The following is an 11838-nucleotide window of genomic DNA, read 5'->3' on the forward strand; positions in this document are numbered from 1 at the left end:
AGACCTGCCTGGGCAACTTGGTGAGACCTCATCTCCACAATAAATAAAAAATTAGCCAGGTGTGGTAGCGCGTGCCTGTAGTTCCAGCTACTGGAAGGCTAAAGCAGAAGGATTGCTGGAGCCCAGCAGGTCGAGGCTGCAGTGGCCAGGAGCAGCCCCTGCACTCCAGTCTGGGCGACAGAGTGAGACTCCACCTCAAAAAAAAAAATTAGAGAACAAAGGCATCATAAGGAAGTATGGCACCACTTTTTAACAAGCCATGATTTTCTCTTTAAGAGTTATCTGTAATTTTTTAATTCATAATCAGAAATTTCAAATGAGGCTACATCACACCAAAAAATATATTTATTTATATTTATATATATGTCAGTTATATATGATCAGATTTTTTTCATCTAAGAAACAAGGAACTCTCTGAACAGCAAGTAGCTGACCAAATGAGTTGTTTACAATTACAGCAACACAATCTGATTAGTCAGTGATTTTTTAAAAAGTGATTTCCCTTACATTTTCCTTAAATATAAGGGAGTTTCTGTGGTTCCACATGAAATTTAGATAATAATGACCTTTTATTCAACCCAGCCCATAGTCACTGGATTGAATTAAATATCACTACCAGTTGCCAGCTGTGATTAGAGATAAAAATAAGGGTCACTGTATCCTCAAATTATAAGTTTCTATTGCCTCACCTTTAGGCACATCTAAAAAAGAAAAGGAAAGGAAAGGAAAAGACCCAGTAGGGTCATAAGTATATTTTATTAAAGTTCCAGTCACTTTAAATGATTAAAGATTTTGACATTCTGTCCAGCCAGGAGGTAATAATAAGCCTAAAGTCCACAGAGTACAGAGAACACCCCCTTTCAGTTTTTTTTTAATAACCATCTTTAATTCACTAAATAACTCCCATAGAGTAGGTTAGCACTATCAAAATTGACTAATAAGAAATATAATAAGGAAAATAAAGACAAGATTCTATTGTGATGATACCGTAAAAAAGAAAGAATACTTTTCTTTTGAGCTGGGGTCTTACTATTTTGCCCAAGCTGGTGTACAGTGGCACAATCATGGCTCATGACAGCCTCAACTTCCTGGGCACAGGTGATCCATCTGCCACAACCTTCTGAGTAGCTAGGACTACAGGGGTGCACTACCACACCAGCTAATTTTTTTATTTTTTGTGGAGATTATGTCTCACTATGTTGCCCAGGCTAGTCTTGAACTTCTGGGCTCAAGCAGTTCTCCCACCTTGGCCTCCCAAAGTGCTGGGATTCCAAGCATGAGCCACTGTGCCCAGCCCAGAATCCATTCTGTTCAGCATGTCAATTTCTGTTCTGACTTAAAAGTTTCAATGTGTCAAAGAAACAAAAAGCATAAAGGCAGGTGAACTAATGATAGAAGGGACTCTTAAAATGCTCCTTTTCTCTACTTTATGTCACAAAAAGCTTTGAAATTTCTTAGACCCCAAACAATTGCTCTATAGGAGAAGTTCTTTCATTAAAAAGTATCACTAATGAGTAATTCAGGCAAGAAGAAAGTATATATAAAATTCAGCAAGCAATATTAGGTTAGACTTGTTAAGGCAAGAGTCTTACCCATTTTCATGGTTGGAACACTCCTTAATTTCTGGGCTTAAAATAACTTTTGAAATAATTTTCTAAGAAAATAATTTACATCTGAATTCATGGCTGAAGCATTAATTAATGATTGCTGAAGCAAACCCTGCGATGTAACACTTGTCACACATAACAAAAAGTTGATTTATCGCATACTGAGGTATCCTTGAGAAGTGATCTTAAGAAGCAGAACAGTGACAATGACAGAATTAAAAGCTGGACATCAAATTGGCCTTAAGCAGAAAAGAAAGAAGTAGTTGTCACAACATTTGGGACAAACAGAAATGGATTATTCCTTGTATAGCGTGAGATACAAGAGAGGTTCCGGAAAACATTGCAGGGGTCCCCCCCACTGGCATTTATGTAGGGCTATGTTTGAGGATCAGCCAGAGGTGGTGAATTCTCTCCATCCCATTTCCCCATCTAAGAGTTCATCTTCCACTTATTGGAAGATCTTCTTTACATATATTGACCTTCTCCTCAGTCATCAGAAAAAGGGAAGAATTTTTAGAAAATAGGTTTAAGCCCTCATTCCAGATAAGCACTTCACAGATACAACAGTTACCTCAAAAATAGTGTGTGAAGAACAAGTGAAAATTCTGCTTTCTGTGTTACACTAGGAGTCTCCCTATAGCAACTTTGCAGGGGCTACAGTCCTGAGGAAGATTTTAGTTACAATGTATTTCAATTCCAGGCATCTGATCTGAACAAAGTTGGCAAATAAAGCTGGTCAAAAATAGAGATTACTTAGGATGAACTTGTTTCTATCGGCCCATGGTAGGCATGACTACGGCAGGTGAAGAAAGAGTAGCATCTTCTTCTTTCCACTGAGAAGTGATGGTTTTTAACTGAGTGTAGAATTGGATGCCCTAAAAAGAACAAAGAAAAAAAAAAGAGTCAGCATGTATTTTCTAGGAATTTCAAGTTTCTTCTTTTAATTAACCTTTGAGGGAGGTGCTATGAAGTGCTACTCATGTTCCTATTTGAGGAAAGCAATCCAAATCCAATATTTGTAAAACATTTAGCACAATTCCTGGCACATAGCAAACAGTCAAACCTTAGCCATCATTATTATGCTGAAACTAGTGTTTCTAAGCCAAGAGCACCTACATGGAAAAATTAAACAACGTAATCTGTTAAATTTGTAGGTCATTCTATTCCTAGAGCTGAATACAGTGTGCCTTGACGTCACAGACTTGGCCCAAATCCTGCTTCTATTCCTTATTGACTGCAGTTTAAATTTGAACCTTATCTGTGTGACCTAACACTCACCTCACAGCAATGTTGTGAGGAGAAAATGAAAAACAACAGCAAAGTAACTGTTGTTCAACAGTTGTTAGTTTTCCTTTCCTTCCCATGAATAAGAAAATGGAATAAAGGAGTGAAATATATATTAGGCTGTTTGAAGGTGCCATACCTCCTCCTGCCTTAGGACATGTGCACCTGCTGACGGGTGTGGCAACAGTTATGATATATATACATACTATTGTTATTCTCTTCTTACAGATGAAGGTTGAGGCATAATGAGGATATTCCCCAAGGTCGCACAGCTAATAACCAGCTGAGATGGGATTTGAACCCAGGCAATTTGGTTCCAGATCTGCTTTTTGTTGTTGTTCAATACTATACTCATGGTGGCTAGAATAGTGTTTGGTACAAAGAAGGTGCGCAATAAAGATGTTTTGTAAAGGAATAACTATCACGGGAAATGCGTGCAGTGGGAGCAGCACATGGGGTGGTCAGAGGTGATGTTTTGGAGCAGTCTGTTCTTTTCACTAGACAGATGATGAGACTAGACAGATGATCAGGAGTTAGTCAGATGAAAGGAGAAAGATGAGGGAGACAGTCACAGGCAGAGGAAATGGCATATATAAAGGCTTGGACTTCCCTGCGCTCTTTCCTCAAAACGTTGTTGCCTTGAATTATTCAGGAAGAAATTGCTTTGGCAAAATTTTGTTAACTTTTACATTATTTTTAGGGGACCTACTGAGAAGTACTGATGAACATATGACTCCATAGATGCTGCTGGCAGGCTCTTCCTTGCAGAATCCTTGCTCCTGATTATGCCCAAGAAAGTTTTTTAAAGAAAAAAAAAATTTTTTTTAACTCAAAAGTTACCTGTTTGCCATAGAAATTGGTGTCTCCCCTGAAGGAAGATCGAGAGCCAGTGAATGAGAACATTGGCAAAGGCACTGGAATGGGGACATTCACTCCCACCTAAAGCAGAATAAATCCATGTCAACTATGAAGCGAAGGACTCAAACAAAGGAACTCTCCACTTAGAAGTATAAAGGCATCAGAAACCAATTTTAAATACCTAACTTCCACCCCCATCCTCCACCCCATGAACTTATTCCTGAGGAAGAAATGGAGCATTGTGGGAGATTAGAGAATCAAACTATAAGCAAGGTGCAGTGACTGACCACTATTTACTGTTTCTTCCTCGTGGGAAACCAGAGATGGCTATGAGAATCTCCTAAACATTCCGTTCACAAACCTGTCCAACATCCACCAGGTGGGAATATTTCCGAGCAGTGGCTCCATTAGTGGTGAAGATGGCAGTTCCATTTCCATATGGGTTGTCATTTACAATTTTGATGGCTTCATCCAATGTTTCTGTCTCCAGAACCACAAGAACTGGACCAAAAATCTCTTCTTTGTAACAGGTCATATTTGGCTGCAAGGAATAATGTCCAGAAAAGAAGTTAGCTTTTTGGAGTCTAAGGATTTTGTTTATTTGGTACTTTCACTTACTCTACCCATCCTTTACGTAAACAGTTTTCATTTTAGCAATCACTTTTCATTTTAAACCACTTATAAAAAAAGTCCCCTCTTGCTCTGTTCCAGCTTCCAAGCTCCCAATCCTATAAACAACTTGAAATTCCTATTAACTGTAACCACATTCCTTAAAGCCCTGTCTTTCTAGTTCATGACCCATCTCTAGCTTCCTTTTTAATACCTGAATAACTTGCTTTATACAATTGTTACGTTATCAAAAAGCTAGGTGAAAATTCATTTTTTTATAAATCAAATTATATTGACTACATCAGAATTTTTCTGTTACAGAAATCTCATGCTGTTTTCTATAACATAAACAATCTATTTTCACTCACTCCTTTGCTTCCCAAGTAAGCCTACAAATTTATATTTTGATATCAGGTCACATTTAAACATTCAAAACACCCTTTACCACTGTAGCTAGTGTTTGTTTTTGATAAGTGGATTTTTCCTCTGTGACTCTGTAGCAAGAGATTTTATATTTTCTACTACTATACTTACATTCAACTCTTGATTATTCAGGATTATAGCAGAGATATATGAATTTCCAAAAAGCCTCCTAACCTCAATTTAGTCATGAATCTTAGCTGAAAGACTTTCAGAGTTTTGATAAATAAATATTGACACATCAGTTCTTTTTCTTTTGCCACTTTCTGGTGAAGATGCAGCTAAATCCTGAGCACAGAGTAGATATTCAATAAATATTAGGTAGTTGATGGAGACTGAGACACTTCAGTAGCTATAAATTAGGCAGCAAGAGGGAAAGGGAAGAGAAAATGAACACTAAGTAACCAAATAAGATAGAGGTTGCCAAACTACAGGCTATGGGCCAAATGTGGTTTGCTGCTTGTTTGTGTACAACTCACAAGTACATTTTTTTTTACTTTTTGAGACAGAGTCTCAGGGCTAGGTGCAATGTCTCATACCTATAATCCTAACACTTTAGGAGGCTGAGGTAGGAGGATTGCTTGAGCCTGGGAGTTTGAAATCAGCCTGGGCAACATAGTGAGACCCCATCTCTTCTCAGGAAAAAAAAGAGAGACAGTGCCTCACCCAGGCTGGAGTGCATTGGCATGATCCCAGTCACTGCAGCCTCAACCTCCTAGCCTCAAGTGATCCTCCCATCTCAGCCTCCCAAGAAGCTGGGACTGTAGGTGCATGTCACAATACCTGGCTAGTTTTTGTATTTATTGTATAGATGAGGTCTTACTGTATTGCCCGGACTGGTCTCAAAGCCCCAGTCTCAAGCAATCCTCCCACCTCAGCCTCCCAAAGCGCTAAGATTATAGGCATGAGCCACTGAGCCTGGCTGCATTTTTAAATGGTTGGAAAAGAAAACAATATTTCATGACATGTAAAATTCTATAAAATTCAAATTTCAGTGTCCATAAATAAGTTTTATCGGAACACAGCCACACAATGATTAAATTCACACACAATGTCAGAGTTGAGTAGTTGCAACAGAGACCATATATCTTTGTAATGCTGAAAAGATCTAACCCTTTTTGCAAAGTTTGCCATCGCTGGTGGAATGGAAAGAGCTCTGGCTGGGAGTTAGGAGGGGAAATTCATTCAGACTCCAGACAAAATAGCTGAGTAATCCTGGCAAGAGATGAGGTCTCAGTCACTAATGTCTTCATTTATAATTTAGAGGAATGAGATTCAAGAGCCTCTCAGGTGCCTTCAGCTCTTATACTTGTGAAATAATCAAGAGTTGTTCACCTTGACATCCGAGATGATGGTGGGTCCAACAAAATTGCCATTTTCGTACCCTTTTACTTTAATTTTTCGTCCATCAAGAAGGATGGATGCTCCCTCCTTTGCTCCACTATCAATCAGATTGCAGACTCGCTCTTTGGCCTGGGGCGTGATCAGAGGGCCAAGATCAGCTCCAGGCTGGTCACCTGTAAAACACTGCAGACGTTAAGGTCTTCATGAATATAGATTATTAATCCAAATGACAAGAACAACATAAGGAGAGGCAATGGTAAATATAGGCATGATTGCTCTCAGTGGCCAACACCAATGCTAAACCCAAGAGCTTAGTGCTACAGATGCAAAATCTCAAGGAGCTAGGCAGGTGGCTGATTACCTGCATTGACTCTCAGGTTTTTGGCGCGCTCCACCAGCTCTGGCAGCCACTTCTTGGCTTCTCCCACAAGAATTGCTGTTGAAAGAGCCATGCAGCGCTGACCAGCAGCTCCAAAGGCTGCCCCAACCAGTTGGTTGAGGGTATTTTCCTTATTGGCATCTGGCATGACTACCCCATGGTTCTTCGCTCCCTAACGAATACAGAAAGTATGTAAGACTTCCTTAGCTAAATACAATTAACCTAAAAAATTAAGCAAATGAGAATTTAAGGAAAGGACTAAAGAATTACATCTTTTGTTGCTTTGAGGTCAAAGAAGTTATTTTTAATACTGCTGAAGGCAACATTGAGCAAGTCTCCAGGTTACTTTTCCCTCACTTTCCAGCTGATAAGCTGATATATATTTATTTAGATCAAAACCATTACCAAAAACAAAAAGCCCTAGTCGCATTCAGACAGGTTAAACACTGCATCCAGCAAACAAGAATGCCCTTCTTTTTCCTGTTAGGAAGAAATGTGTTGTCTGCTGGGTTTTCCAGTTACATGAAAAGCAATATAAACAAAGAGCTGCCAAGTAATAATGCCAGTAAAATAGGAGGTAGACCCCTGATACATAATTTCAAAAAAGAGGTCCCTTAAACTGATTTGCTTCTAGATACAAAGCTTCATACACTAATTCCCTATGTAAGATGACACATGGTTTCCATATCCACATTTCCAGAAACAATACAGTTGAGTGCATAGTTAGATACCATGCCTGCTACTTAATTTTATCCCATTGCACATAACATTGAACAGAATACACTCAACCAATATGCAGTGAACTGGGAGGGGCTTAAGTCAAATTGACCAAAACACACTCAGCCATGAAAAATAAGTGGCATGCCATGAACAGTTTCCAAGCCTGTGCATAGATGGCTATTTTTTTTCTGCAACATTAGATGAAGGAAGAAGGGTGAGAAAGCTGCAACAGGATTTTATATTTACTCCAAAAGAGTTGCTAGCATTTGGCAAGAACTAGTAAAAGGAAAGAAAACCTATACAAGTAAACCAGATTCATATCACACAGGGTTGTTTGTTAGGCTTTTAAGTAGCCTTGGACCCTTAGGGGAAATCATGCTTCTGACATCAGTAATTAGGACCTGCCTTAAAAGAAGGAAGTATAAAGGGCTACAAGTGTTGGGAAAAGGAGCAAACAGCAGCAGAATCAGAATCTGGCGGTTACTGCTGAACCTCCAAAGAATCTGAATAACATTGTTAGGGAGGAATGTGCTTTCTGTCACCAAGATTTGTTGTATATGTTAAAAGGTGACTAATGTGACAGAATGAAACTCCTCAAAAATTCATGACTAAACAAAAGACATTCGGGATGAAACGGTAATTAAGAAACACTGACACTGGTGTGGAGCAAGTGGCCCCTCTGTGGAAGGTCTGTTCCTAAGTAACTTTAATAGATATAACAAAGATGAGAAAAAAGGAGACGTCACCATGTTGGCTTGAACCCTCTTGCCATGTCTTGACCCTCTCTCGAAGATGTACTCTCCTGCCTGGTTAGATCCCACAAAGCTGATTGCTTTGATGTCCAGATGGTCACAAATAAAATTTACAGCTTTAAGAAGAAAACAAATGATCACCACAAAGGAATACATGGCTTCCCAACATGGCAGATTTCCCCTTTCCCCACTGCTAAGGAGTCAAAAAGGTTTCATCTGTTTTTCTCATTGTGAAGTTCTCTCCCTGTTTCTTTTAAATACTTTAAGTTACAAATTCAGCCTCTTCCCTTTCATTATTTTTCTCATCTGCTAGTCCAGAATTCCCACTTCTAATTCTGAAGGCTATAACCCCTATTTTCCTCCAAAAGTAACAACCTTTCAATACTGAGCTCATCCTTTTTGTTCCTTAACAATATATTTCCTCAACTGTCACTATGCACTGGGACTCTCACATTCTATTGTGCCCGCATGTGAGAGGTAATATAGCATAGTACTTAAAAGTAAAAATCAGAGTTAGCTTTCTGGGGTTTTTTTTTTTTTTGAGTTGGGGTCTCATTTTGTCACCCAGGCTGGAGTACAGTGGTACAGTCAGGGCTCAACAGCCTTGACCTTCTGGGACCAGGCAAGCCTCCCGAGTAGCTGGGATGACAGGTATGTGTCACCACATCCAGCTTTTTTTTTTTAAGACACAAGGTCTTGCTATGTTGTCTAGGCCAGTCTTGAACTCCTGGACTCAACCAGTCCTCCTACCCCAGCCTCCCAAAGTGCTGAGATTGCAGGCTTGAGCTGCCTACATCTGGCTTTGATCGTTTCTCACAGTGTGACTTTGGGCAAATTACATAATCTCACCATGCCTCAATGTTCTCATCTGAAAAATAATAATACCTATCTCAAAGGGTGAATGTAAAGATTAAATAATATATAAAAAGCACTAGTAACCTGAAACACAAAAGCACTATTTAAGTATTAGCTATTATTGTATGAATTAGAAGCCTTTCAGTATCTCTAAGGTTCAACAAATTCTCTGAGTTAAATATCCTCATAAATTCTCTTTTTTTTTTTTGAGTTGGAGTCTCACTCTGTCGCCCAGACTGGAGTGCAGTGGCTGCTCCCGGCCACCGCAGCCTCGACCTGCTGGGCTCCGGCGATCCTTCCGCCTCAGCCTTCCGAGTAGCCGGAATTACAGGCGTGCGCTACCGCGCCCGGCTGATTTTTTGATTTGTTGTAGAGATGAGGTCTCGCTGCCCAGGCAGGTCTCAAACCCACGGGATCAGGCAATCCATTCACCTCAGCCTCCCAAAGGCGCGGGATTACAGGCTGAGCCACTGAGCCCGGCCTCATATATTCTCTTAACACTGGAGCAAAATTTTTCTCTTTAATCTTATCCATGTCTAGCCCTGAGCCATATTTCCAGTGTCCCAATGTATACAGTAAGGCAAAAAGCACTGCTACATCCCAGTTAGTTACCTTTACACAAGGTAAAGCTGGCAAAACAGTCAACGAACATTACCTTCAACCACTGTGGTTATGATTGGTAAATCCTTTCCTCCTTTGGTTCCTTATCCTAAAACACCCAGTCACCTCTCACCACCTTGATTGTTTTGGTAGCTAGATTAAGTACCAAAACATATGCAGAAGAGCAACTACCTTCATGTTGTCCATGGATGATGTTCAGTGTTCCATCAGGGGCACCAGAATCCTGGAGCAACTTGGCAAGAAGCATAGTCGCTCCCGGGACTCGCTCAGATGGTTTCATCAGGAAGGTATTTCCACACACCATGGCCATAGGAAACATCCAAAGAGGGATCATGGCAGGAAAGTTGAACGGTGCAATGCCTGCACACACTCCCAGAGGCAAACGATAGGAATAAAGGTCCATGTCTTTGGTGATGGATGGCATGGTCTCTCCCAGCATGAGGGATGTCACACTACAGGCATGCTCAACCACCTCTGGAACAGAGAGCAGATCAGGAACCAGCTCTCCACACTGGGAACTACTTAGCTTTGTTATGCTCCATTCAGTCCTGAGGACAGGGAAGAGCTCAGCCCAGTGCCAGTGGGGAACACCACCTTACACTTCCAAGTGAAAGTGTTGTGCAAAATGAGATTCTACAAATGGGAAAAATATAGTAATATGCATATATCTACTAGAAGATCATGTGAGTGAAACACAGCATAAAAGAAATAAATGCTATAGAAACCTGAGAAGTACTGCCATTTTCCCCAAGTATTACAAGATGTGGGATGGCAAAATCGAAAGGGAAGAGTAACCTCCCCTTCTGGAATCTCTGTCTCCTAACTGCCTCTGCTTTTCCCCGTAAGGCCCATGAGGAGTTCCCAGCTTACGAAGGCCTCGAAATACATCTCCTTCAGCATCAGCTAGGGTCTTCCCTTGTTCCAATGTGATTAACTTGGCAATTTCTTTCTAGAGAGAAAACACACAAATAGAAATTAATGAAAGGCTGCTGCTCCTTTTAATTCTCAGGTGGACAAGGAAAAACAAAACTGGAGAGAAGCAGTACAAAGCAATACAAAGGAGAGATTGATTGATGTCTTTCCGTATTGTAGAGTTAGGAAGGACCACTGACAAGATCTCTATGGGAGTGACCAGCATCTCTTTGGCAACAGTTTGAAAATTATACCATTCAGATTTCTTACCAAGTTTTCTTTAATAAGTTGTTGATAGCGGAGCAGAACCTGCTGACGGCTTAATACTGAAGTGTCTGCCCATGCAGGAAAAGCACGTTTGCAGGAAGCAACAGCTGCATCCATTTCAGCCTTGGTGGCCTGAGGGACCCGTCCAATTACCTCATTGGTGGCCTGATGAGATAGAAAAGGCACATCACACTTTGCCTCTGCCTTGCGTTCTCCATCTTACATCGAGTCACAGAGGAAGCACCATGTGCTCTACCATAGACACTCAGGTCACTACTTGCCCACCATGTGGCTACAATTCTAGGCTCACAAGTTTAAGTCCAAAAGCAGCTCTACTTACTGGGTTATGGATATCAATCCATTTGTCACTTTTGGATTCAACAAACTTCCCATCAATGAAGAGTTTTACAGTTGGCTGAAAAAAAGAAACACCATAAAACTTTGTTAGTTAATTGCTCTGCTTCTCCCTTTCCCTTTCACAAAGAGGAAGAGTCTGGGTTGACAAACTGAGTCTTTTGGTCTCTGAGAAATGTTATCGCTAAGAAAGAGATTCACAATATCCATGTCTATATTTAGTATAAGGTGTGGCAGAGCCTCTCAGCACTGTCAGCTTTCTGAGAATGGAAAATTCTCTGCCCCTCACACAGTGGAACTTCATGAAGAGAAACTTCACATCACTGTGAAGCTCACCCTAAAAGTGTGGGAATTCCATTCACAGATATTAGCTATTATAATTTGTTGCCCCAGTTGACTTTCTGGTACATTATTATGAGCATGTATTAACTTTAGGATCAAAAAATTTTTAAGTGTTTCTGTGTGTATTATTTTTTCTGAGAAACAGTGTGCATTTACTAAATTTCTCAGGGGTCTGTGAACCAAAACAGGTGAAGAACTACTGTGTTACAGTGTGTGCATGTTTCTCGACAGAAAGGATTTTGAGCGACAGTCCCCTATTTATTAGATTTTAGGTACTGCAAATGGCTGACAGATGATCTATAACCTGGGACGCAGAAGCCGACCACCTTTTTTTTTTTTTTTTTTTTTGAGTTGGAGTCTCACTCTGTCGCCCAGACTGGAGTGCAGTGGCCACTCCTGGCCACTGCAGCCTCAACCTGCTGGGCTCCAGCGATCCTTCCGCCTCAGCCTTTCAAGTAGCTGGAACTACAGGCACGCGCTACCATGCCCGGCTAATTTTTTGATTTATTGTATA

The 11838-nt window shown here is 40.5% G+C and overlaps 2 protein-coding genes across 3 annotated transcripts in view; one reads left to right on the forward strand and one right to left on the reverse strand.

Moving 5' to 3' along the window:
* The window catches only part of BBOF1 (basal body orientation factor 1), a 43273-nt gene extending 38773 nt beyond the window's left edge, over nt 1-4500 (forward strand). Inside the window, exon 12 of the mRNA XM_021709593.1 lies at nt 3592-4500. Within this exon, the coding sequence (XP_021565268.1) occupies nt 3592-3603 (12 nt within the window). The 3' untranslated portion in view covers nt 3604-4500. The remainder of the gene's footprint in view (nt 1-3591) is intronic.
* ALDH6A1 (aldehyde dehydrogenase 6 family member A1) overlaps nt 2116-11838 on the reverse strand; it is a 30391-nt gene continuing 20668 nt past the window's right edge. The window contains exons 3-12 of one of the 2 annotated variants that reach the window (XM_008052161.2): nt 10969-11043; nt 10632-10793; nt 10320-10398; nt 9621-9923; nt 7968-8089; nt 6484-6673; nt 6114-6295; nt 4111-4290; nt 3732-3830; nt 2116-2482 (exon numbers count right to left, since the gene is read on the reverse strand). In XM_008052161.2, the coding sequence (XP_008050352.2) occupies nt 2378-2482; nt 3732-3830; nt 4111-4290; nt 6114-6295; nt 6484-6673; nt 7968-8089; nt 9621-9923; nt 10320-10398; nt 10632-10793; nt 10969-11043 (1497 nt within the window). In that variant the 3' untranslated portion in view covers nt 2116-2377. The remainder of the gene's footprint in view (nt 2483-3731; nt 3831-4110; nt 4291-6113; nt 6296-6483; nt 6674-7967; nt 8090-9620; nt 9924-10319; nt 10399-10631; nt 10794-10968; nt 11044-11838) is intronic. The other variant, XM_021709592.1, reaches the window with a different exon arrangement.

The sequence above is a fragment of the Carlito syrichta genome, unplaced genomic scaffold (assembly GCF_000164805.1).
Source record: "Carlito syrichta isolate Samal-C Ts95f unplaced genomic scaffold, Tarsius_syrichta-2.0.1 Scaffold258652, whole genome shotgun sequence".
Classification (NCBI taxonomy): domain Eukaryota; kingdom Metazoa; phylum Chordata; class Mammalia; order Primates; family Tarsiidae; genus Carlito; species Carlito syrichta.